Source organism: Erithacus rubecula, assembly GCF_903797595.1.
Source record: "Erithacus rubecula genome assembly, chromosome: 16".
Taxonomy (NCBI): domain Eukaryota; kingdom Metazoa; phylum Chordata; class Aves; order Passeriformes; family Muscicapidae; genus Erithacus; species Erithacus rubecula.
The window spans coordinates 6918716-6945838 of NC_136668.1; the positions used below are offsets into that span (position 1 = coordinate 6918716).

At 48.8% G+C, this 27123-nt stretch overlaps 1 protein-coding gene across 6 annotated transcripts in view; it reads right to left on the reverse strand.

Moving 5' to 3' along the window:
* Window positions 1-27123, reverse strand: part of NRG2 (neuregulin 2) — a 151141-nt gene that overhangs the window by 58224 nt on the left and 65794 nt on the right. For 2 of the 6 annotated variants that reach the window (XM_079319494.1, XM_079319493.1), the window contains exon 1: window positions 24092-24234. The exons of the other annotated variants lie outside the window; for them this stretch is intronic. In XM_079319494.1, the coding sequence (XP_079175620.1) occupies window positions 24092-24179 (88 nt within the window). In that variant the 5' untranslated portion in view covers window positions 24180-24234. Of the gene's footprint in view, window positions 1-24091; window positions 24235-27123 lie in introns of those variants that run through there. 6 annotated transcript variants of the gene reach the window in all.

Below are 27123 nucleotides of genomic sequence, written 5' to 3' on the forward strand. Positions count from 1 at the left end.
AACAAGCAATGAACCTTCCATGATCTCCCAACCTACATGGATCATGTCTCACCTAAAACTGCACATGCCACCAGTGATGATTACAGGACTAAGCAGGCAGATCCAAAAAAACAAAGAGCTGGCACACACACACAGCATCCCACCCCTCCAGCAGAGAGTCCTGCCCAGAAAAAGGGAGGAGAACATCTTTCCACCCCAGTCTACATGTTTTTGGTGTCTCACTACAGGAGGGAAAGAGACAGCTTATTCAGCTGCAGGCCACACTTCATGGGCTCCATGGACTGCAATTCCCCAGCTGAATCAGGCAGAGCAGTGAAAGGGAATCCAATCCCAAAATATTCTGGACTGTGTCTGGGAAAAGGGCTGTGCACAAAGAGGCAGAGCTGTGCTCCCTGACACATCTGTGCCCTTTCTGCTGCACTGCAGCAGGGCTTGTGCTTGGACAGCAGCGTGGGAAGAGCAGGCAGAGCCCCAAGCCTTGGAAACAGCATCCAGAGCCTTGCTCTGGGCAAAAGAGAAGCCTGGCCTTGGTCTCTGGGAAGGGCTGCTCTGGGCTGGAAAGCCTCACTTCATAATTCCTGCAGCTTTCAGAAAAACACAGAAATCTTCATTTAGAGCCATTCACTGCTGATGACTCTGCTTAATTCCAGACAAAGACTTTCCTCTGGCTTTTGCTCATAAAAAGTTTAAACTGCAGTTCTTATTCCCGGTCTGAACTTCTCTAACTTTGGCTTCCAGCCAGGAGATCTCTGCCTTTCTCTGGTAAATTTGAATCCATCTAGCAACCAGAAACCCCTTCCCTTTTTAGGTACTTGTAAACTATGACTGAATCACCTTTCAACCTTCTCCAGCAGTAAACTAAAGTAGCTTGAGAGACCAGAGCAGTACACAGAGTGCTAATACTGGAATATGTCAAAGTTTCACATTTAGGTACATTTTCAGTTTTTGACCCATTTCCCATCTCTGCCCTGTCCAAATCACAGAGCTACACCTCAGAAAACCATGAGTTTAGTTCAAAATGATCAGAGGATCGATTTTATGTGTCCCCTTTCTTAGTGCTCTGAGAATTTGGGGTCATTTTAATCTCCTCCTTGTTTGATACTTTTTCCAGCATGCTGGAAAAACAAATTCATTAGCTTCACACATATCAAAATAGCTGGGCAATAGGTGGCCCAAGTCATCCATCACCCTGGAGCAGGCTGAGCTGGTTCTCATGGAGCAGCCCTGCCAGCTGTGCTCTGCTCCACAGCTGGACTGGCAACACCCCCAGCTCAGCCCCCACTGCAGCCAAGTTCACCAAAACAGGGGGAAGGGTTTGGGCTCTGCTTGTCAGACTGAAGCTGCAGCTTAGGATCTGTATGGCTGGTCACCTTGCAATTCTGTCAAGCCCTCCTCCTTCCAAATTTCTGTCTCCTCACAATGCCTGAGGTGATGGACAGAAGAGCCAGATGTATTTCCAGGCAATTTTTCTGCAACAACCACGTCAAGGGTATGTCGTGCTGCAAAAAGGAACTTTAATCCTGGAAGAGCAGAGACCAACAACAAATACAAATTTTCTGCAGATTTTTGCTTACTCCAAGGTCAGATGAAACCCAAGCAACCATTAGATCCCATCCTACACTCATTGTGTGAGCTGTAAAAATTAACCCTGAAATATGCCGGAGCCAGCATCGAGAAATGCACACAATTTCCTAACTTGTTTTAAGAGCCATGTTTGACCTTTGCAGGAGAGGTTTGTCCTCTGACAGCAGCCCTGGCATCTGCTGCCTTCTCACAGAGAGGAGAGGGTTACAAAAGTCTGAAACACTCAGCTCCAAACTACACGATATGAGTTGTTTGAACATCCTCCATAAAAGGACTTACATGTACACATTGCTTTAATTAATTCACTTCTGATTACACTTGATACAACACTGAAGTACCTTGATGATAACAACACCTCTTTTACTTCTGGTACCTGCAGTATGCCTGCAAGCACCTCAGAGCCTCAACTCAAAACATCATTAATCATCCTCGGGCAGAGTGCCCAAACAGAGTCCAACAATGGAGTGGTGACAAAACCACATCCCACCCACAGAGCATCCTACATAAACAACCCCTGGGCAGCAAAAAGCAGGAGCAATCACTGTGGGAAAGGTGCTCCATGACTCTGGAACAGCCAGCAATACCAGCCACAGGCACTGCTTCCCGAGCCATGGGGATGCTCCACACAGAGCAGACACATCTGGGGTCTCTGCAAAACTGATGTCATCAGGAGATGGGACTTCTCGTCCTGGTCTCCTCCCAGGGCTCCAGGTGAGCCACTGGAGGCTCCCCCACACTGCCTGGCACGTGGAGGCTGCAAAGTGTTTAGGTAGGTGGATCTGAGACCTGGGAGGACAGGATCCTTCTGTCTGTGAGCAGCTGAGGAAGAAGGCAACTGAGCTGGAATTCCCTTGAGCATGGAAAAGGGAGGCTGAAAAATGCTTTCTCATAGGAATGATGAGATGCAAGGAGAATTAAGACCTACAAACCCACAGGTGATCCTGTGACATATCCCTTGATATATCCAAGGGATGGCTTTCCACACAAGGCCCCCACTCAAATGTCTTCAGGTCAGGACACCCCTCCTGTGCCACAGGGGGAGGGAAGGAAGGTGCACAGGTGATCTCTTGGGAAGGAGCTGTGTTTGTGAGCCTGCCCAAGCCACTGTCTCAGGACAGCCCTTCCACACTGGTGCCAGGGCCTCCACTGGTTGTGCTGGGCTGGAGAAGCTGCAGACCCAGCAGTGTCTCTGTGGGTCTGAGCTCCCAGCTCTCCCCACACACCCAAAGGATGCTGCAGGCACAGTCCTTGAGGCTTCCTCACTGGAGGATAAGATCTGCAGGCATGATGCCTGCCCCAGCCAGGTCTCAAAGGCTGCTGCTCCCTAAGCCCCTTCTGGACAGTCCCCACCACACTGCTGTTCAAAATCCCACTGCCTGCACAGACCATCCCTCTTACACAGGGTGCCTCAGACAGGAGTATTTCAATATTCTCTGACATGGAAAATTACAGAACTCATCTTTCCATAGGAATTGTTTTGCAGCCTCAACTTGCTCCAAATTCAATCTCAAGCATTTGCCAAGGTAGCAACTCCTAACTGAAAGGAATTTTTCCCATTTCTGTCATCTCTACTTCAAAGTAAAAACCTGTGTTCATGGCACATAACCATGCAGGTTGGGACACCAGACATCTCTTGGGGGTCAGCACACTCCCCACTGTGATACATCTCATTCTTGCCTGATGCAGTCCCACAGGCTCCACTGTTTTAACCAGAGGTGATGCTCCTTTGCCTTGGGTTTAATTTGGTTTATGGTTGACAAGGAGACAAACCTGAAGCTCAGCAGCAGCAGCAGCTCCTGATCCCCTGGACTTTGTTTGAATGCTGGCTTCAAATGCCAACCTGCCAAAGAAGGGGACTTACTCTGAGGAAATCTCCCTCCTGCCAGAAGGAATGGAAACATGGGATGTGCTAGAGAAAAGCCTCACAAGATTCTGGGTGTTTGTCCTCCTTTTTTCTAGGTTTTCATGGAGAGGGCAGTCCCTGCTTGCACCCTGGCAGTCTGTGTGTGCTGAGGGGACTCAGCTCCCCGGGCAGTGTCACGGCTCCTCGGAGTCTGGGACCCTCCAACACCCCTGGAGGTAGCAGGGCTGGATTTGAGTGAAGCTCTAGAACAGCCCTGGCTTTATTGCCTGGGTGGACACAACGTCCAGAGACCACACACAGCCCAGAGCCTGCGGGACAGAACCTTGGTGTGACACTGACACGTCCCCCATACCCCCAGTGGGTAACTCCAAACCAGAGTGCTAAACATAATATAACATCTTTAATGTGCTTTGTACTTCAGGCAACTTATGTTTCAGTTTATGCCAAAGCATGGTCAGACATTCTCATGGAGTCTTTATGGCCACTGTCTCAGTTCTTGGTGTGCTGAGCAGGAGTACGTGACAGGTAAATAACAGGGACAAATTAGAATGCCCAAGGGACAGAATTTTGCTGTTACCACTGTTGGACCCTTTAATTAACAAATAGCTGTGTTTCTCCATGAGCAGTGATCATAGAATCATGGAACCATAGAATGGTTTGGGTTGGGAGGGACCTTGGAGACCATCTCATTCCAACCCCCAGCCATGGGCAGGGACACCTTCCACTGTCCCAGGCTGCTTCAAGCCCCATCCAACCTGGCCTTGGACACTTCCAGGGTTTCAGGGACAGCCACAGCTTCTCTGGACAGCCTGTGCCAGGGTCTCACCACCCTCAGAGGGCAGGGACTCGAGGTAGGAGCCACTACTAGACCATGTAGCTCACCTGGGACATATTTACACCTCACCTGCACTGTCCAAGGGTCTGCCTGTGAAACTGCAGAGAACAACAAGGGTTAATAACCCAAAGCTCGCCAGGGACATGGGAGATGTGCTGGCTGCCTCTCCCACAGCTATGCCAGCAGGAGTCAGAGACTCATCTCTGTTCTGGGAGAGGTCCCACTCTGGCAGCTGGGGACACAGGTGTGCCAAGGCAGGAGCCACTCCTTCCTCCAGGCCCTGGAGGGTCTGCTGAGCACACCCACCCAGAGCAGGCACTGGTGGGAAGGACACAGATGTGTGAAGATGCTGAAAAGTCTGAGATCTGTGGATATGGGGATGGAATGAAGCATGGAAAGCACTTTGCTGAAGCCAGAATAAATGCATTATTCCTCCCTACATGTCCCATACTTTCCCTAACACACAAGTTTCTTTTCCATTAACTGAGTTCCTGTAGCCTTCTGTCTCAGGGAGAAGAAGTGACTATAACACCAATCTACAGCACTATTTAATTTTTTTAATCTATTTAAACTCTGAGTTACAAGAATTTCTATTTTCATGACCATTCCCATCACCAAAGAAAATTTACTGGAAAATTATAAGCAGGTTTGTTGATTTTGGTTTGCTCTCTATAGGATCCCTCTGGCAACTCAAACCTTAGAGGTCTTAGGGATCTTAGAGGTCTTTTCCAACCTTAATGATTCTGTGATTCTATGAAGAAGTGCCACTAAGCCAGAAATTTCACTCTCCTCTTAAAAATCCTGGCTCCACTTATATTCAAGAGCAACTGATAAATTCCTCCTCCTCTGTCTTTCCCACACTTAAAAATCCCGTTATTCTTCTTTCCAGTGAAAGTTTTGAAATTGGTGTATGATTTGGTCCAGAGCCCGAGGCTGAAATCTCAGCTCCATTGACATCCATGAGCAGCTGGCCACTGGGAAGGATGTTTTCCCAATACCCAAACTGTTCAGACAACTGGGCTGTGCTTTTGTCACAATGCTGCCCATGCACGTGGCTACACCAACACTCACCTGAAGAGCACAACAGCTCCAAGAAATGCACATGCAAATATCCAATATTAAGATCCAGGGGCTGAAGTGCTAGGATTTGCCAAACCTAGTACTCTATGAACACTAGCTGGTTTGCAAACAATGTAATTGGAGTAGAATTGCTATTGTGTTTGTTTGTTTTGAATATTTTTGGCCAGGAAGTTGTCCTGGAGGTATAGTTGAGCATAAGTGGTCTGGTGGAAAAATGTCATTCATTCTGTTCCTATTAAGACCAAAAACAATAGCCACACAAAGACAGCAGCGACAATTTCTGCTCTTCATGCCTCTAACAATGTGTTTTCAACCCTAAAGGCAACATCTTGTTTGTACCCAATTGATTCTGGGATCATATTTTATATAATCAAATATATCTTTGAACAAAGATATGTTTTATGAACTGCTCAATTTCCAGATGACCTTGGAAACAGCAATTCATAAAATATAGCTTTATCTCTATCTTCACAATCAGCTAGAAAAACTGCCCACCCATGCTCTGTGGACTGCCAGCCCAGACCCAGCCAACAAAGAAATTACCCCAAGCATCCAAAACTTTAAAATACATTAATCCTTTGTTCCAGTCACTGAGCACTAAGCACAAATTACTTGCCCTAGAACCCTGGTAAAGACCCGGGTGGCATCCATCATCTTTCAATCACCAAAGGAAAGTGATTGAAAAACTCACCCCAGGAGACAAAACAATCTAGGTTTGCAGAAAAAACCCTTGTTTCATTAAATGTTTATTATTAAATCTGCACATGAAACCATATATAGACCCCTTATGTCATGGCAAAGCTAAAGGCTAAAAGCTTTCAGATTACAGAGAAGAATTTGCAGATGCAAATGACCATTAGTGGAATGTCATTGGTTCTAGAAGGGGATGAACAAAAAAAACCCTACTGGATGTTTTACAGCTTTATGAATCGCAGGACTGTTGCTTTAAAATAATAGGGGAGAACAGCTCAGTTAGAGGGGAGATGAAATTCCTCTAACAGGGACTGCCTGCACCACCTGGGCTCTCCCAAGGATGGGAGGACAGCAGACAGACCATCATGGACTGGTGGAGTATTGCAGGGAGAAATTCTTCCCTGTGAGGATGGTGAGGCCCTGGCACAGGTGCCCAGATAAGCTGTGGCTGTCCCTGAAACCCTGGAAGTGTTCAAGGCCAGGCTGGATGGGTCTTGGAGCAGTCTGGGACAGTGGGTCCCTGCCCATGGCAGGGGTTGCAATGAGATGAGCTTTAAAGTCTCTCCCAACCATTCTGGGTTCTGTGATGATTCTATGACTCAGGAAAACCTTCAAGAACAGGACCCACTGCAATGTGTGGGTACAGCACAGCCCAAAACACTCCAAGTGCTTCAGGTAAATCAGGACATGGGCCACTGCAGACAGGTGAATGTGTTCAGATCTCTCAAATTTGACACACAAACCTGTCCCTCCCTGCCTAGCCCTGTGCCCATCCCAGCCAGGTGCACAAGTCAGGGACCAGGCAGCACTCAGGCAGCACTGCACTCCTGGAGATCCCTCCCTCCTCTCTCCACACGTCATATTCAAACAGAATGAGGACTCCAGAGGGGGTTAACTAATGAGGTGTGAGATCTGAGGTCAGGAAGAGCAGAACCACAGAACACCTCAGTGCAGAGGAACTTGTCACCCCAGCCCACACCAGCCCCATCCCAGCAGAGAATCCCCCTCCTTCTCTGCTCCAGCAGACTTCCCTGTGAGAGGCAGCTTTAAGCAGTGTTGTTAAACATGCTTAACTTCATCAAGCAGGGAAAAACAAGAGAAACTTAGGATCAGTTACAAGATGTTAATCCAGGGCAGGCAGAGGTCAAGTGAAGGTCAGATGTGACAGCCCAGCTGGCAAAATTTTTTTGCTATTTCCACTTCCCAGGAAGTTTTGGGCCAGAAAACACCCTGATGTTTCACACATAACCAGGTGAAACACCACACAAAGCAGGGATCATAGAAGAAAACACTTTAATATCTGGGTAAATAAATACAGTGAGAAGCCTCTAATATTGAGGTGGAGATGTTTAATTTTTAACCTATAAAATAGTATTCTCTAGAATTCCGTGACAAATGCCAACCACTTGCAGTCTTAATTACAATATTTTTTTTCCCATGTCTCTGCCTACTTTGAAAGTTCACCATTGTCTCTGGTGAGAGACAAATCCACCAGAGGGTATTTCCAAAACAGAAAGCCCTGTTTTTATCGGGATCTCCCCACAAGAGACCCCAGGGCTTGCATTAGAGACTTGTTTGTTCTCTGTAATGTTATATTAGAAAGATTAAAAGTTTTGCTGTTGGTTGAAGAGAGGCTTTAAAGCAGTGGTACCAGAAGTGACCGCAGGTCTGGTTTTCATCCAAACACAGGAAAGAAACTAAAGATCATCCCTGAGACAGCTTTTCCAGGAGCCCAAGCCCCACCGAGCGTGGATGGAATTACCAGCATGCACTATAACATGTTCACCCTGGGTTTGTGCCACTGCTGCATCTGATCCCAGCCCAGAGGCTGCACCCTGTGCAGGCAGAGATCCCCCAGCCCAGCCGAGGGAGAAGGGCCACCCTGGTCCCTGGGCTGCAGGGAGGCACAAACGGAGCTGTAAATTCCGACTGGGACTCTGGGCACTGCCCAGTGGAGACACTAACACAGCGTGTCTCCTGCCTTGTCCAGAGTGCGGCTTCCCAGCATTGTTCTGAGCAGCTCCAGACCCCCACTGGAGCACAGCGATGGGTGGCTTCCACTGAAATGTCCCCCAACCAAGCTGATTTACAGCTGCCAGGAGTCTCCAGGATGTCAGCTCTTCCTGATTAATTTTTTTATCCTTATTTTCCCTCGTTTTATATTTGAATATTGCTTATTGCGATATTCTTCAGAACTATTCTCTGGAAAGCCATCCTGGCTAATTTTTGGCTTGTAAATTGCTCATGAGCAGTTTGCGGCTTGTGTTTGAAAAAAAAAAAAGAAATCAAGAAACTCTGGCTCATTTTGGTTGGATGAAGAGATTTTGTGGCCTGCATCAATTCTAGTCCCTGACAGCAATGACAGAGCTCTTATTATCACAAACATACAGTTGCAATTTTAAAATTTGCTTCCTGTGACTCTTCGTTAAAATTTAATCAACAGTTTCTGTTTCCACAAACATTTCTCTGGCAGAAAGATCACTTTATAGAATATTCATAGGCAACAAATGAGAAGGAAGGTAAAGCAAATTTGACTTTGTGATGAGAGCCAACCCTTGCTGACTGTCCAGCTACTTCACGGAGGGATTTAGGGAAGAGCAGCACAGGAAGGTGTAATTTTCTAGGAGCTATTGCAGAACACAAGTGACCAAAAACAAAGACCAACAATGCAGCAGCAAAATGTGGGCAAAGAGGAGATACCAGGCAGCATGGTGATGGCCCAAGCAGGGAAATTATTCCGAGTTCAAACTGGATGTGAGTTTATTGACCTGCTTCATGTCCAGCTTTAGGTCACAAAATGGGAAATTTTGCCAAACTGGGCAGCAGATCCTGCTGCACAACACAAACAACTTAAGGTGAAAACCAGAGTACTGAACAAAAGATGGTTGTTGAGCAAAAAGCTATTAATAGTGCTGGGTTTTATCCCAGAAATGTTGCGTAAAGTAGGACAATTCACATCCCTTCTCTGTGCTTCCATTTCCTCTCTCAAAGATCCCACTTAATATATTTGGGGCAGGGACTGGCTCTTGTTGTGACTCTGTGCTGTGAATAGCACAAGGGGAGCAATGCTGCAGCCAGGACCTCTGGATGCCACCACAAATGCCTGTCCTGAGCAGCAGTGACAACAAGCAGAAGGAGTTTGGGATCCAAGGAAGACCTGGGAAGAGACAGGGCACAATGCAGGTTTCATCCTGTACTGTAAGCTGGGGTGATTCTCATCTCCATGCAGGAGTGACAAAGGAGAAGAGAGGAGGCAGTAGAGCTGGACAGGTAAGAAGGATCTCACTCAGGCCCTTTGCTAAAGGGAAATTCCTGCAGAGCTGCTCCTTCACTTCTACGCTCCCACTGCTCCCCTGTCCCCATCTCCCCAAGTCAGCCTTGAGCAGCTCCATGCAGAGGAATACAACCACCTAGAATCAAAAAAGGAATTTACAGAGGCCTGGGAACATGATGAAAACCTGATGGAAAGAGTGTGGTGTCCTCTTCTGGAGAACATTTTTGTAGGAAATGCTCAGTCTGAGTACCCCATGCATGTGACTTTGTTTTTGATGGATCTGTAGAAGGTACAGTGATACTGAGGAGCTGCCCTGGAAAAGCCTGGATAGACCTTTGGGTCTGCAGAACTAACCTGGAAAGGCCCAAAGACAGGGGTCAGGGGGACAACAAATCACAGGATGACAAGAATAAGCTTGGAAGAACCACTCAGAAATTGAGTAGATCACATCCCTTCCCCAGGGGGGATCTGCAGCATCCATCCAACCGACCAGGATCCAGACACAGCCAAGCTGTACTGCACATCCACACTGCATCCCACAGGGTGCCCAGGACCTGGATGGCTTCTAGGACACAGTTGAGCCACAATCCCAACCATGGGCAGCAGGGGATTCCCTCTAGAAACAGGCCGAGGATCTCTGGCAGAAAGGTCAATACAGGACCCTTCTTAGCAGGTGATGGAGAACCCAGTCACACTGGCAGGGACTGAGAGCTGTGAGACTCTTTGGGTCTCCTGGTGCAAAAGAAATGTTCCATCATTCCAAAGATGTAATCCATCTCTCCTTTTGTCCTTTTACACTACCCTTTCTTTCTGTTCCCTTCTCCTTGCCCATGCCAGCTGCCACCAGCCACAGATAACCAAAATCACTCATGTTTGTCCTTCCTTGGCTGTGAGGTTGATGATTTTTTTTCTTTTCCTTTACAGAATCCATTATCTTGAAAACCTTGACTATCACTCTCAAGCCCCAGTCTCATCCTCCTTTCATTTCTGGAGATGCTGACTACCTCCCACATGTCACTGAAGAGCTTCCAGCAGCCTTGTCTCCATGAAATCCAGAGAGCCTGAATCACCCTCTCAGGCAGACACCTGCACACTGGTGCTGCCTTTCTCATTTTCTGCCTATTTGGGATGAGGCATTGGGAGCCCCACTGTCCACACAGCTCAGAGACACTTCAGTGCTGCTTTGGGGTCACATTTTGCCCCTGGCTGCAGGATGTAGAAGCTGAGCTTCCACTCACACCCCATGAAAGGCGACTGCTGGTCACCCTCCTGCCCTGCTAATCCCTGCTAATGGTCAAGCCTGAAACACCATGAGAAGAAATCCTTTCTGCTCACCTAAACAATGCTGTTCGTAGTTGCAGGACCTCTGTACACGTACAGAGGAAGAATACATCCCAGATTTTGTAGTTACAGGACCCCTGCACACGTAGAGGAAGGATCCATCCCAGATCTGCTTTTCTTATGGTGCTTTTCAGCAAGGACCCACACCAGCAATTACCCAACTCTCACCCTAAGCCAGGGGATCATGAAGATGGAACATCACAGTCGAGCACAGCCTACCCTATTATGCTTCTCACCTCATTTTTCAAGTTGTGCCCCTCCCTTTGTAATTTGGTGGTAAATAAATGCCTGGACAAAATATCAGCTAATTAACTGGGAGCGTCTTTGTGAGCACGAACAAAAGCTGAATGGACACCTCAGACAGGATCACACCCTTGAAGGATATTCTGAAAGAACATTCACAGGTAACTCACAATGGATAGATCCCAGTTCATAAAAGCCCTCAGGGTCTCCCTGGGTTTGCTGCAGGTCCCAAGGAGCCCTTTCAGAGGTTAACTCTGTGCAGTCACCACGGAGGGCAGCAACTGGCACGGCTGAGCTCCCAAGGCTGTGCTCTCCTTCACTCCCCTGACAATTCGACACACTGCTGTTTATCCTAATCCATTGTTCATGGTCCTCCCCACCCAGTTCTCAGCCCATGTGATGCTCTCCTGTCCTCACCAACTGGAATTAATTTGGGGTGCTAGGGCTCTATCAAGACACTTCACTGAAATCTAAATGTTGGCAAAGAATTACCTGCTGCCATAGGATATTTTGGGATTTTATCAGACACTCAGAGTAAACACACAAGTCATCACATTTTTGTGGGGCAGCTGGCTTGTAATTCCCAGTGATCCTCTGAATAACCATGCAACTTTGAGAGGGAGATCCTGGTCAGCAAGGATTGTTTATCAACATAAACTTTATTCCCCCAGAATTCCCCTCTGCTGGCGTGTTATGTAAAGCTGATGCTGCTAAAACATTCAGCTGAACTTAGGTCAAGAGAAGATGGCTTTTGAAAGCCTTCCAATGGTTCGTTTGCAATAAATGGCTGAGAAACAAATCATTTCAGCCCTGATGAGTCCTCAAGCAGCCAACTCTGTTAGCAGGGCAGCTCCAACAGTGAGGAACAGGGGGAGGCTTCAGTGACACATGGGGGCTCGTGACAGGCACAGAAAGCAGCCAGGGAGGACCACCAGGCTGAGGGAGGCTCAGATGCTGGGTCTGACCACGCTCCTTGCTACACAAGAACCCCACTTAATGCAGCAAGTATCACTTACTGCTCCTGAATTCTTCCCAGTGGGGAAGTCTTCTGCATTCTCTCATGGACAGGGTTGGTTTCCTGCCCTGATGCCAGAGGCACAAAACCCCTGCGTGCATTTTTCCCGAGTTTATCCAGATGACAGCATGCCAGTGCCTCATGGAAATGCCTGCCTTTCTGCCAGCCCTGCTATGCTCTTGCCTTCAGTGACTGCAGTGACAACAGCTTCCAGGGGATGTGAATGAAACCAGCCAGGAGCAGCCAGGGATGTCTGGGCTCCTACCTTTGGCCTTAGAGAGACATAGGGGATGCTACATTTGTACTGTCACAGTGTCCCTTCTCCTTTCAGAGACCTCAGATTTCCATCCTGTGGGGTGCAAGGTGTTTCAGGGTCCTTTCCTGCCCTCCCAAGGGCAAAGGACTTTAATTCATAGCCAGGAGTTGTGATGTGAGACTTTAGCTCAGCAGGCACAGTCAACCCACAGATCACCTCCAGCTCCCCAAATATTTCCCAGGGACATCTCACACAGATCACCTTCAGCTCCCCAAATATTTCCCAGGGACATCTCACACAGATCACCTCCAGCTCCCCAAAACATCATTTTCCAGGGACATCTCACACAGATCACCTTCAGCTCCCCAAAACATAATTTCCCAGGGACATCTTACACAGATTACCTCCAGCTCCCCAAACATTTCCCAGGGACATCTCACACAGATCACCTCCAGCTCCCCAAAACATCATTTCCCAGGGCATCTCAGGTTTGGCATGGTGGGACTGAGACAATGCTGGAGGGCTGGATTTGAGAAGAAAGCTTCAGGAAGTTTCATGCTCTGGCTTGAGTGGGATACAGATGACCAGTCCAACAGCTCAGTGAGGACCAAAGCAAAACATCCTCCCAGAGGCACCTGCAGCACTCAGCCAGCTCTGCAGGGCTGCTCCTTCAGGACAGCTCACTGAGCTGAGCCCCAGGCTGCTCAGACAGCTTTGGACTTGAGCAGCTGATCCATCCCATGCTGAGGAAGGGGAACTGTCAGCTCAGCCTGTTCAGCCTGGCTTCTCCAGAGGGTACCAGGAGCCCTGAGGCAGGCTCTGCTCTGAGGTGCTGCCCCTGTTCTGGGCACACAGAACAGCCTCCACTGCCAAGCCCTCACCCCCTACACAGTGCTAACCCAAGGCCAGCTCAGAGCAGAGCTGCCACAAGAGCCCCAGGTCGGGTGCAGCCATTCCACCAAGCCCAGCCAGTTAAAAACACCAGAGTTTTTCTGCAGGATAAGAGGCTTTAAGGCAGGACTCTGGTGCAGAACAGTTCTTTCCCTTTAAATTCACACCCTAGGCCAAGCAAGTTTTGCAAGAGCCTCCCTGTGCAGACAAGCCCTGAGGCTCCAGTGCAGAAAAACGCTGCTGCTGGGGGAAGCACCCAAACCCTTCTGAGGCAGGGCATGGCAGAGGAGATGGGACAGGCCAGAGAAATGGACTCTCCATCACCAGAGGAGACACCCAGTGTCCCTTCTGACCTGCAAAAAAGACCAAGAAGAAAATAAGGGAAAAGGGAGGAGAGGAGGGGACAGACAGACACCACACACACAGCTCTGCTCATTTGGAAATCATGAACTGGGCTTCTTCTCCCTCTTGAAAATGGTGATACTGAACTAAACAGGAGATTTCCACATAGAGATGTGTTTGGGGCTTGCTATTACATTTGATTCTGTGAATGTTTAGGGCCCAGACAGGACATGCTGTTTGTCTCTTCCCTGTGATGAAAAAGGCTAAGAGAGATTGGAGAGTCCCAGAAAATAGAGCAAGTACAGCACCTGGGGCTTTACGGGAAATACCAGATTATCACAGCTCTGGCAATAAAACCAAAACTGCTGGCAGTGCTTCAGATCACAACTGCTTCTTTCTTCCCTTCCAAGCCCCCAAAATGAACAAGACACCTACCTAACCCCACAAGAAAACCAGAGCTGTGACTCACAGAATCTCCCTCAAAATATTACCAACACAAAAATGTTACAACACACAAAATGAGCAATGGCCCTGCCAACACAAGGCTGCTTCTTAAAATTGCATGGCTTGCCCACATTTTCTAAATATAGGATAGACAAGGAAACCTCTCCAGAAGTCCTAATAATTCAAAAAAATAACCAAATACATGCTACGTGGACAAGAGGGGTTTTTGAAGGCTGTTATCAACATATTTCCATTGCACTGCAATTTCTGCCACTCCTGCTTTCTCTTCTGCCCAGCAGCTGCAGGTAGGATGGACAAATTGATAACCAAAAGGAATAATTCCCTGAATTTCAGCTTAGGAAAGTTCCAACCAACAGGAGCAGCATCACAACTTCTCGTCTGCAGATTCAGGAGGGCAGTCTGGGAGCGTGCCAGGAGAAGTGCTAGAAGAATTCTTGAAAAGAATTAAAGCATGGGAGGTGTGTGGAAACCAAGGACTTGGCATGGGCAGGGTCTGCAGCACCTACAGCATCACCAGCAGGACAGATCAGCAGCCCTGCACCCTCCTCAAGAAATGAGTGAGAGAGGAGCACTGAAGAGTCAGAAGAGCTCTGTGCTCTGCCTTTACTGCTGCTGTGCCAGCTGGTGCCCAACCAAAACCCCCTCCTGTAGCACTGCCCCTTCCCCTGATTCCCACAGCACAGAGCCAGGACCCTCTGCCCACAGCATTTTTCACTTGACAGCTTTTCTTTGGTTACCAACAAACCTTTTCACCCTCGATCCTGGAAGTGCACAGCCCTGAACCAGGAGAGCTGAGTCAGCCCTCAGTGATTGGTGAGGATCTGGCTGCTGCAGCACTGCCTGAGTGTCACCACAGCATGGGGGTGGGTGGCACTGCCCTCTCCCCAGCTCCCACAGGAAATCCCACTGCTCATTTCACCATCATCTGCAACCATTCCTCCAGAATTTTAGCATTTTCTACCCCAGCTGCCATCATATTTGCCAAGTTATTTGATAGGACAAGGGAAAATGGATTTAAGCTGAAAGAAAGTAGGTTTAGATTGGATGTTAGGAAAGAAGAAAATCATCTCTGTGAGGGTGGGGAGGCCCTGGCATGGGTTGCTCAGAGGAGCTGCGGCTGCTCCATCACTGGCAGTGTCCAAGGCCAGGTTGCACAGGGATTGGAGCAACCTGGGATAGTGAAAGGTGTCCCTGCTCATGGTTTGGCTCAAGCCAAACTAGTCTGTGATTCTAAGATTCTGTGATTCAAGGTGACCCTCCTGAAATCCATCCATGTTTCTTCATGGATTTTAAACCTTGATACCCAGGACTCTCCCTTGATCCACATGTGTCTGTTTCTGACATCAGAGAGGTTCCCTTATTCCTACAGGATTCCACTGGCCCTGCTGGACAGCACAGGGGGAGTCAGGACTCACCAGGGTGGGCAGTGGGAAGGACACCCAGGAATAGGCAACTCATGCTGCCTCCCATCTTCTGAGATTATCTTTTTAGGATAAAAGCTTCAGATTCTGGACAAAGAGTATTCATACCTGGAAGAACTGGGGGAGTAACCCAAGACTGAGTTGGAAATGTTTTTTCAAGTAGAGAAGCAGCAGGGTCATTATCACACACACACTTTTGGTACCGAGTCATCATTCCATGAAAGATCCAGGGTAATTTTAGGTTTGGGCTGACTCGTTTTTGCTTGGTCATATAACTGGCATCTCTGCAATGTCAGGATCTCTCCTGAGATGCAAGTTTTAGCTGTGTTTGTTACCCCACAGCTATCCAGAGAGTTTATTTTAGCATTCATTAAACGTGCCTCTCACGGAGCCTCTCAGCACAAATACAGAAACCTAATCTCATTTATTGACAAATGTGAAGCAAAATATACTTCCATGCCAAGAAGTTCATTGCATTCTTTGTCCTTGCCCTTCAGGCAAATGCCTGAATGAGCAGATGAAACACGAAAGATCTCTGCAAGGGAAATGAACTGTGCCTGGGGCAGTGATCAGGGAGACTCCGGGCCTTTGAAAGACATCCTGCCCTGCTCCAGCACCTCCACCCCTGGATCCTGTGAGCAAGGGACCTGTGACCAAGGCTCTGGACATGAACATTTTAACACTCAGCCCTTTTCAGGCATCAAATTCATGGCACAAGCCCTGCAGCTCGTTGTGCTGGTGGCAGAAGCAGTGCAGGGACCTGGTGTGATGTGGAGCTGGTGCTGCTGTGCCCACTGTGATGGCACCCCAGAGCAGGGCAGGCTGGGGGAGCCCTGCCTTGCCCTGACAGCTCTTTACCCAAAATGGAGCAATGTGCCCCCAGATGTGGGCACTGGGCTGTCCCCCAAGCCTTTCCCACCAGTATTCCTCTTGCCTCCAAGCTCTGCAATGGAAATCAGGCAGGTGGAGTGTTTGCTCTGCAGAGCAGCTGAGGTTTCTCTCTGCAGAGAGCAGCAGGTTTGCAGGGTTACCCTGTGAGCACAAAGGCTGTGCTGGCAGCTGAAAGATCCTCCTTCCCTCCCTCCAGCCAGCCCAAACTCCACATTCCTCTCTGCCAGCCCTGCCCCACTCCCCTGAGCTGGGAACTGGGCACAGGAGACAGCACCTGAGCAGCCATGGCCAGGTTCAGGGAGCACCTCTGCCTCAGTTCCTGGCCCATTGTCCCCCAGGAGCATCCACAGCTCCCTGCTGGCACTCAGTCCTTGGCTGAGCTGCCTTCTCACACCAGGAATGGCCAACACCAGGTGTCCTTAGGAGACTCCACAAAAACCACCTCTGCACTGCTGGAAAAAAACCAGCCTGCCCCCAGAACAAGGAGATTTCTCTCCAGGAACACTTGGGTCAAGCCAAGGGGTGGGAAAGAGCTGGGACACAAAGAGCTCTTTTGGTGTGCTTCAAACCAGAGATGGAGATGGGAGTTTAGTCAGTGGTTTGACTGGAGAAAGAGATACAAGAGACACAGAAGGAGTATGAGGGTCAGTACAGGCTCTGCCAGAGTAGTGTGCTAGCCAAAATTGTATCTCCACACCCCCAGAGGGCTGGAGCACATCAGGAACCAGGGAATTATTGCAAAGCCCTATGGACTTCAAAGTGCAAGAAAAAACTCATGTGAGCACAAACATATGCACACACACAGAGAGTTTTGGAGGGGAATATAGTCCCAGCCTTCAAATCAAAAAACTGTTGAAAGCCAGAGGGTTGGATGCTCAGCTGCTACATATCACACATCCATCAACAAAGCCAGAAGAGACAGGTCAGAGAAACACGTGCTGAGAACCTGCTGGATGGATTTGAACCTGACTTTACCCTCAAATTAAGCAAATGTGCAAATCCTGACACCAAAAAGAGGTTTCTCTGAAGGGCTTCCAAACATCGGTCAATGATGTAGGAAATCTGGTTCAAATTTTTGGGGTGTCTATTTTTAAAAATAAACCAACTAAACACTAAAGCACCTGACTTTAGTGGAGTCTTAAGGTAAATTAAGGTTTCACTACTTGCCTGAAGAACACTTTTTCTGTCCATCTCATGCATTTGTGGCTGTCTTTCTTTTTCTGATCTGCCAGCCACCAAATATCAGACTTGGAGAGTAAATATGGTTCCCTTCCCCTCCTCATCCTCCCCATGGATGAAAATTCAGCAAGAAAAACTGGGCTCTGATTCTATTTGTAGTCAAACATCTAAGGGGGTAGTAGGGATGAAGCACACTGTAGAGGATCTCCAGGACCACCAGACTCCTCAGAAGTTTGATCACACCATTCTGCACCATTGTGTGGCTCATTGATCTCCTCTGCAAAGCATCTCCCCCTCCTATTGAGGAGCTCTTGCCTTCCAGACACGCCTGAACTAAAATCCATTGTAAGAACTGATGACAGAGCCTGCCCAGCCTAATTGCCAGAGTTATTAATTACCTAAAATGTTTAATTTTTACCATTATCTCTTGTATTTGTTGTTACAATTTGAAGCATCTCAAAAATGTGACAAGGGAGCGCTGCCCTGGTTGGAGAGGAGACCATCCCAAGGTCACATTGGTTCAAACACTGTTTGTGGCTGGGCACAGCAGCAGAGCCAGGACCAGGACTGGTCCCACAGGTCTCTCCCTGCTCTGGACACTGCCATGGGATGTGGAGGGAAGTAGCAGTTCTGCCCCAATCAGCCCCCGTGGGTGCAGTGAGAGCTTCCCCTTGGGCAGAGTGCCCTTCCCCAGCCATGTGATTGTGTTGTGCTGCCCCAGACAGGAGGTCAGCACAGCAGGTGATGCATGTCCGAGCTCCAGCCCTGCTGGAGAGCCCTTCGCCCTCCCAAAGTGCCCTCCCAAAGTGCCCTCCCTGCCAGCAGGTCCCTGAGCAGCCCCAGCCCAGCAAAGGCTAACAGGAGCCAGGGCAAGGAGCTCCACACAGCACCGAGGGGCTCTGGTGAGCCTGGACTGCTGGGAGGCTCCCAGTCAGCTTTCCAAAGCCTCCAGCCTCATCCTCAGTGCCACAGGAGCAGCTCTCCCAAAGGAAAGCTCCAGGTTATCTCACAGTCCCTGCTCTGAGCACTGCTTCTAGCACATTTCAGAGTCTTGTGACTTCTCAGCCAAAGGAAACAGCCTGGATTTAGGATCCTAGGCATGAGTTGCACCTCTCAAGCTCCTCCTGAACTTGATTTCTTCAAGATCTCTTCAAGAGATACCATATTTTTTGTGGAGCTCTGCTGCCAGAAGGAAACAAGGAGACCCAAGAAGGAGGGGTGTTACCCAAAGCTCCACTTGTTGCATATTTCAAGAGCTGTCACAGAGACAGGGTCATACAGCCCCCGTGCTGGACATCCCCCCTCCTGCACCTGAAAGCACTCATTGGCATCTGAGGGGAAAGGAGAAAGGGTCAGAGGAACAGGAGGCTCCTCTCCCCTCATTTCACTGCCTCAGGAGTTATGCCACAGGACAACCTGCCATATCCCCATCCCTTCCCCGAGCAGTTTTCAGCTGCAGCTCCATTAGAGCTCAGCACTGAGCTGAGCCCAGGGCTCAGGGCACGGCTCAGAGCAGGACTGTGGCAGTCCAGAGGCAGCAGGAAGGATGTCAGAGGCAGGCATAGCAGCACAGCTTTCCTCCAGCCAGGTTGCAGCTGGAGCCCATCACATTAATGAGGCAGGAGAATGAGCTGAGCACACGACCTCCAAGGTCGGCAGCCAGGCTGTGCTCAGCCCCTCTCCAGATGTTCCTCCTCTTTCCAGAGACTGCCTTTCCCAGGTTACTTACACCTCCAAAAAGGGATTGCAAATGGAATGCCCAGGGCTCTGACTCACCAGCTTTTGGATCCATAGTGGGATTACTTACTAATGTACTGTTCTGCTGCTTCCTGCCCTTCTGCCAGGCACTCCTAGCCCTGTAGTGTGCCTGAGTGGAGAGATGGGAAATTCCTCAACCCTGCTGGGTCCCTCTCCCATAACTCCTGTTGGTATTAACACCTGAAACTATGAGCCATGGACAGTGAAGGAACAGGGCTGCATGCTGTGCTCAACCCCTCCTTCAGCAGAGCTCCAGGGAAGACCAGAAAGGAGCTGGGATTTACCTCTTCCTTTACCCCAGCATGAATCACTGGAGCTTGTGAGTCAGACCCCCTGCATTCCCAAAGCTGAGCAAGTCCCTGCACGTTCCCCAGTGCCTGGGAACTGTCCCCATGTGTGCTCAGAGCCACATGTAACTCCAGCCCATGGGTTGAGCCAGTGGAAACATGCATGTGGACAGATCCTGGAGCACACATCTGGCACCTCGTGTGCCTGAGTGTTTATAGAAAACAGAACTGCTACTGTAGGATATCTGCTGTGGGTTATTCCTCCTGTAAACAAACCTTTCTGGCTAATATTCCTACCAGCTCCTTAGAAATGGAGTGTTTCCTGAGAACAAATCAGGAGTGTGTTCACCCTGCAGCGTGGACACAGCCCACACAGAGGTGCCGTGGCTGGCAGGGAAGGAGCTGCTGTGCTTGTGCTGCTCTGGTTGAGTGTCTCTGAGGCCAAGAGCTTCACCACACAGCCATGCAAGGGGCTTCCACATCCCTCCCCAAACTCTGTGCCAATGTGGCAGCACTCTGAAGCAGCCAGGCTCACGGGCCTGGGCACTGTGCACCTGCCTCTGCTGCAGCCCCACTGCTGGCCCGTGCCCAGGGACACCTTCCCCTGCAAGCTGGGGGAGTTTCAATTACAATACCCTTCTGCACAACCTTTCTACCAGTTCCTGACTCATCTGGGAGCTGAGGTCAAGCCAGTTCCTACTGAAACATGAGATACTCTCTGCAGAGACTCTTCACCTGCTCTCTGAGTAGTTTTCCAGCATTAGCAATTGCCATGGGCAGATCAAGGGAAAGCACAATGCCTGTGCTGCCAGCTTATTAGCACTGACAAACAACAAAAAGCTGAAGCACACGCAATGTTTTCCTCAACACCAAAGAAAAATAAGAGAAAATGCCTGGAATTGCTGGAGAATTTAACCAACCAAATGCTTTACATTTCTCTGGTCTTTTTTCCCCAAGTGACCTCACGAAAGTACAGATGAAATGCAGACCCTTTTCAGCTTGCTCCTTGCCTATCCCTAGCAAGGCTTCCTCCAGCCCTTTTTTCATCTCATCCCAATCCCCTGCCACAGCTCTGGCTCTGATCAGCTCTGCTGTGAACACTGGCATTGGTCTTGGTCCATTTGTCCAACTTCCCCCCAAAGTTTACCCCAAATCTTTCAGGATGTGCCAGGGCAGCTGCTTTTACACTCATAGTCTTGTCTCAGTGTCACGACTTTTATTGCACAGTACATGACAAAATGCATCTTCTCTTGCAGCATCCTTCACTGGAGAGAGGAAGTTCTCTCCCAGACCTGAAGTTCGTGGGAGCATTTCACATTAATTTGTGGGTCTGTTCCTACATCCCACAGCTCACGTAGTCCCTGCAGGGTGTGCCTTCCACGTGTGCTGGGTGGGACTCAGGCTGTCTATTTTTCAATGCCTGTCACAGATGTCTAAAAGAGGGATGGTTTGTTTTCATAGGTGGACACCATCTCCCTCTGGAGGCCTTCACAGGCTCTTCCACTGGCTAAGGCTGTAGCCAAGGCACTCACTTTAGCACAGCTGCATCACTAGAGGCATAGAAATGTGAGTTTAGGTTAAAGACAGTCCTTATCCTCAGAACAAAGCTAACACTTCACATGAGATCAGCAATCCTCTTTTACACATTCACAGAAGCCAAAACAATTGTGTTAAAAGTCGCAGGGGAAGACAAATCCTCTCCTCCCCTGAGTTTTAGAGACCTCAGGGGAAATCTAGCACACCCCGTGGCACATGGATGCTCTTTCCTGAAACTACTGTTTCAGCCCTCTCTTCCTTCCAGAGGTGATTCTGCTGCTCTGGTTCAGTGGCAGAATTACCTGGGGCAATTCCCCCAGAGCAGCTGGCAGGGCTGGGACATCACCTCTGGGAGTCCAGGAGAGTCTTGGCCATGCCAGAGCTGTCCTGGGGCTCTACAGGACCCCCAAGAGGTCTGAGGGGCATTTTCCATGCAGACACCGAGGAGCACAGGGTGGATCAAGGCTGTCAGAATGTCATGGGGATCAAAGTCTGGCCCTCAGTAGAGGCTGCTCAGGGATGCAGTGTCAAGGATGCAGGCTTTGCACACTGCCATCATTCCCTGCACAGACAATCAAATGAGTGCTCCTGTCCTGATACCTGCAGAGACTGCATGAGGTTTCTGTAGATTCCTCTTCTGCCTCCTGGTTTCAGGGGGGTCAGTACATCCCATTTGCAGGGAAATTCTACAGCCTGGAAAAACAGAGCATACAAATCCCCCTGACAGTGCCCAGCCAGTGGTCAGGGCTGGGTTTTTATGTGTGCCTGGGCATGCTGGAGAGCAGTCTGAGGTCCAGCCTCAAGCTGATAAAATGGTCCACAGGATGATCTGCTGCCCAGAGTGAGGGTCTGTGTGCCTGGACTGGGGCATCCACTCAGAAGTGGTTGGAGGAGGAACTCCTCACCTCGAAAGGTTCTTTTGGGGAACCATTGCTATGGTGTCCCCTAGACCACACAGCAAAGGTGACCCATGATGTGAAAAGGTGTTTTCAGGTTCCACTGGACCCAACCAGCCCAACCCAACATGGAGCTTGATTCAGGGACATCACAGACAACCAAGTGTCTTCTAATGGACCCACAGAGCAAGAGAGGGAAACCTCTGTAGCAATGCAGGGCAAATGAGTGATCTGGATCTAAACAATCCAGTTAATAAGGAATGCAAATAAAAGGATGCTGTGCAAGCCAAACACAGAACCTTTCAGTTCTTTGTTTGAGGTACAGACAGGATGACAGAATCATAGACTCATAGAACCATTTAGGTTGGAAAAGACCTCTAAGATCAACAAGTCCAACCTTTGACTAATCACCACCTTTCCAACCAGACCAGAGCACTAAGTGCCACATCCAGTAATTTCTTGAACACCTCCAGGGACAGTGACTCCACCACCTGATCAATGCAATCATCCCCAATTCTACTCTGGATCCATTAGGAGGAAGAAAGGGGGGGTTGCACTCCAGCCAAGGTGCCAGTTGTGAGATTTAGATGAGATAAAACAGCCTGACAATGCATCTCAGCAGAAGATTTGGTTGTTCTGTATAGACAGGTAGAGGGTCTTTTCTTTTTCTCTCCAGGGCAGTGAACTATTCCAGGGCTTTGACGTGGCACTACAGAACTGAGCCTCAGCTCACACCTGGCCCTTCTCCAAGCAGGTTGCTGCTCCCTGGGCAGTCCCAGTGTGCCTCATGTCCCCTGTGTGCCCAAACCAGTCCCTCCCAGTGCACCAGCCCCTCCTGCTCCAGCAAAGGAGATGCCCACGATGCAGGCACTGCCCTGTGCCCTCTGCACATTTTGGAGCCAGGGGCAGGGTGATGCTGGTGGTGGCTTAGACAGCCCCCAACCCCTGCACCTTCCTGAGCCCCCAGGGCAGAGCCTGTCATCTTCAAGCAGATGTTGCTTCTGCCTGATGATTCCAAGCTCTCTGTCTTGAAGCTTTCCCAAAAGCCTCCTCCCAGATCCCAGAGCAGCATCAGCTCTGTTCTGATGTCACCAGCCTGCCATAGCATCAGCACCCACTGCCACCCCAGCAGCTCGGGGCACAGCAGGGTCTCCATGCTCAGGGGAAAGAGATGGAAAAGGGAAGGGGAAAATCCTGCCACCAGTGATGCCAGTGAGAAGCCAGAACAAACCTGCTCAGGTCAAGAGTGGTCACTCGTCCCTGCAGCAGGACCAGGAGCAGAACTGCAGCCAGGCAGTGAGTGAGGAGCTGAACTGACAGGCTCAGGACAGGAGCCAGTCCGGCTTGTAGCCTCTTTTAACACTTATAAAACACAAAGCCTGACACAGTTGCTGCTCTCTCCAAATGCATTGCCAGATAAACCACAGATAAGAAAGAGCCCAGGATAATCCCCCCCTGATACCATGAGAGAGAAAGGAATTACACTGGGCTGCATTACCACCAGATCTTCTGTATCTTTCCAAAACAGTTCTTGCACTACCCATGTACTCAGGAATTGAACTGTATCCCTTAAAACATTTAATCCTGGCAATATCATAAATATTGCCTTACTCAGTCAGACAGGAGCAGTCAGATCTCTGAAGAACAGCCTGACTTCAGGAATATCAGCATATCAGCAAAGAGCCCACGTGTCTTTCACTACAGGTCATTGCAGTTACCTCCAAAACGGAGGCTATAACTAAAATCTGATCTCTGAGAGTTGGTCTGTCTCAAGGAGCAGTATCTGTGATCCTCCAAAATTATGGCTTTTGATATTTAGCTCAGGAAGAAGCAATAAAACAACCAACTAAACAGCACATCACCACACAGCAGAACCCCCAGAGAATCAGCACAAACCCCCTCAATTCCCCTCTCTCCATGACAGGAGCTGAGTACTGCTGTTCATGAAAGAGCATATTCCCCTGAAGTATTGGGGCTTTAGGCATTTAACCAAAAAAAAGATAAAAATAAAAAAAAAAAGGAAGGAAAAAAAGAGAGAAGATGAAGAAGAAAGCATACCTGTAACAAAAGCAGACCTATAACAGCATGAAATATGAATGAGGTGCAGAGATTTGCACACTTGCCTGGCAAACAGTCCCTGGCATTTGCACCCTCATTGCACCCTCATGCAACCCACAAGTACTTTCCTGCTGGCTTGTCTCTTCTTCCTTTAAGTAAAATTTGTTAAAAATGGGAAGTACCTTTTCCTGGGTCAGGTTCTCTTTCCCCTTTTTTCCCTTCTTTGTTCTTTTTGCTCTTTCCTTTCCCTTTTTTCTTGCTCTCGGACATTCTGCACAAGTGTTTACAGTCTCAGGAAAAGACAGTCCACACCAGATCTATATGCCCCACGACTGCTACTCCAAATGTTACTTGCCAGCTGCAACTTCCGACTGTTCTTATATTGTTTCTGACACAGACAACACCCACCACTGGGTGGAGAAGCAAAACTTTAACCGTTTGCTCACTGCTCCCAGTTGGCTGAAGAGATGCCCTGGGTTAGAGTGGGAGGGTGAGGGAAGCAGGGCTACGGGACAGGAGAAGCTCACCCAGGAGTGTCTTGGACACATGAAGTCCAGAGGTGGTTTTCCACTTGCTGATTCTGTCTCTGACTGAAAGTAAGTTCTGAACAGCTTCTGGAGCATCACAGAAATGAGTGCTTTGGGATACGCTGAGGTTCAGACAGCAATATGAGTGAGGCAATGGAGACTAAAGAGAAGGGCAGAGGTTTGCCAACCATTTTAATTTTCCTTTGATCCTGCAGAGGGGTTAAGTTGGCCTTTCTCTTCCTATTGTTGTTCCCATCATAAATCAGAGTGATTTCACCTGTTCTTCCACCCAGCTGTTTGCTGTCCCAGGAACTCTTTCCAAAAGTTAGGAATAGCTGGAGAGCCCTTACCTGCACTTCTTGTCTCAGTCCTCCATCTCTGGGAGCTCTAGGTGGTTGGTTAAGCCCACATCTCACCTGCTTGGGGGTTAATCAAGCCCTTTCCACAGTCCAACATGTGATGAGTGACTCAGCCCAGTCCCCTTCTGCAGGGCTGCCCATGCTGACATCGCCTCAAAAATCCATCAGGATCCCCGCTGGACAGCCAGAGAACTGCCAAATCACTCAAGAAGCAGCTAAGGGCTTCAAAGGCCCAAAGGGGGCAGAAGCTGTAGGGCACTGGGTAGCACATTTGATCCAGTTATCCATGGCTGAAATGCAGCTCTGCACTGGTGAGCAAAGCGTGTCCTCCAGAGACGCTCCCGCCCGGGGTGTGGGCATCAAGAATTGAAGCAGCTATCAGCCCCCTTGGGATCCTCTCCCAGTGGTTAATCACCCTCATTGTTAACAATGTCTGCCTGCTCTGAAGTGAAGTATCTGGCTTCACTGTCCAGCCATTGTTTCTTACTCTTGTTTTCTCCTCTAGAGTAAAAAGCCCTTCAGCAATTGGTATTTTCTCCCATGGAAGTACTTACACTCTGTAATCAAGTTATCCCTCAATTTTCTTTTTTGATAAGCTAAAGAGATCGAGTTTTTGTTGTTGTTTTGGCTTTTTTTCTCCAGTCCTTGCTGTATGGCATTTTCTCAGCTCAGGATCGTATCTGTGGCTATCCCATTTTGCAATATCCTACTTAAGCTAAGAACACAAAAACCAGGCGCTATTCCATTGTCTCTTGTGGACAGAGGAAAATACAGAGGCAAAATCCCTACTGCCACCCATTCCCAGCCTTTTAACTCCCAAGTGCTCTCTCAGGCACTGGACTTCACATGGAAAATCTGTCCCTCTGGGTTTCTACTGCAGATCCTATCAAGTCCCTGCTCTGCCAGACGGAGTCACCAAGAGAAATTATTTTGCTCTTTCACAGCCTCAGTCTCTGTGGTGAAGCTTCATTTTGTTTTCAAGGGGTCAGCGTGCCAAGCCACACCAAGTACCCTCTCTAGCTTCTTCCCAGTGAGCCTTGAAACCTCACCAGCCTCTGTCTCTCTTGCTGATTTCATGAGCATTTTCACCTCCAGGTTGCTGGTGATGATGATCTCACAGAAACACCTCATGGAGCAGTGACCTGCCAGCACTGTTTTTCTGGTGTGTGTTAGTCAAGCACTCCTTCACCTGTATGTGAGGGGCAAAGGAGACCTTCCAACACTGCCCTTGCACTTAAAGCAGAGGACATCATCACACTGAGCACTGGGGCACAGCCTAATGAGAAGCTGAGATGTGAACAGCAGGCAGCACCTGAGCAAACCTGCTCTGAACTATGACATAAAAGCTCCCTGCCTGGCTGATTTGGGGCTGGAGACTGATGTACATTGTTTTAGCCATAGAATGGTTGTGGGTGGAAAGGACCTTGAAGATCTTGTCATTCCACTCCTGCCATGGGCAGGGACCTTCCAGTATCCCAGGTTGCTCCAAGCCCTGTCCAACCTGGCCTTGGGACACTTCCAGGGATGGAGCAGTCACAGCTTCTCTGGGCACCCTGTTCCTGGGCCTGACCACCCTCCCAGGGAAGAATTTCTTCCTAATATCTAATCTAAACCTATCCTGTTTCAGTTTATGGCCATTCCCCTTATCCTCTCACTCTGTGCCCTTGTCAGAAGTCCCTCTCCAGCTCTCCTGTAAGCACCTTTAAGTACCTCAAGGCTGCCATAAGTTCTGCCTGAAGCCTCCTCTTCTCCAGACCCTCCATATTTCCTTGTCACAGGACAGCAGTAATCCATTATACTGTTTCTTTTCCAAAAGCAAGGTAATAGGGGTTACTGACCAGTTAGTGTCTTCTGGGTCATTATGAATGATGATTCCCACAGGATTACTCCACTCTTTGGCTCATTACCATATTTCTCTTAGCTAATATGTTTGTAAAGTCCTGTGATTCTGGACTCGAGCTCTACTTGATAGGAGATTTCCCTCCAGATGTCTTTAAGCTTGTTGTCTACACATAATAATTCCAGCTGTGCATGGATTGCTACCTATTTTCCCCTTCACTAAATTTGTTTATCTTCTTATTGCTTCCAGTTTTGGCTTTCAGTTCTACCAAGATAGGACATCTGTGGGCTAAACCTTGTCCATATTCGTGACTCTGAAATCTCAGCTTTCTTGGCCTCTACTCAAAGAGCTCCCAGTTCTACTCATTTTGTTGAGAATGTTTTAACACCCAACCCAGTTTTCTTCAGCCTTGGGAAAACGGTACCTTGGGATCCTGAGGAGTATTTTATACCTGAATGATTAGAGCTCCCATCTCGTATCTTGTGTGA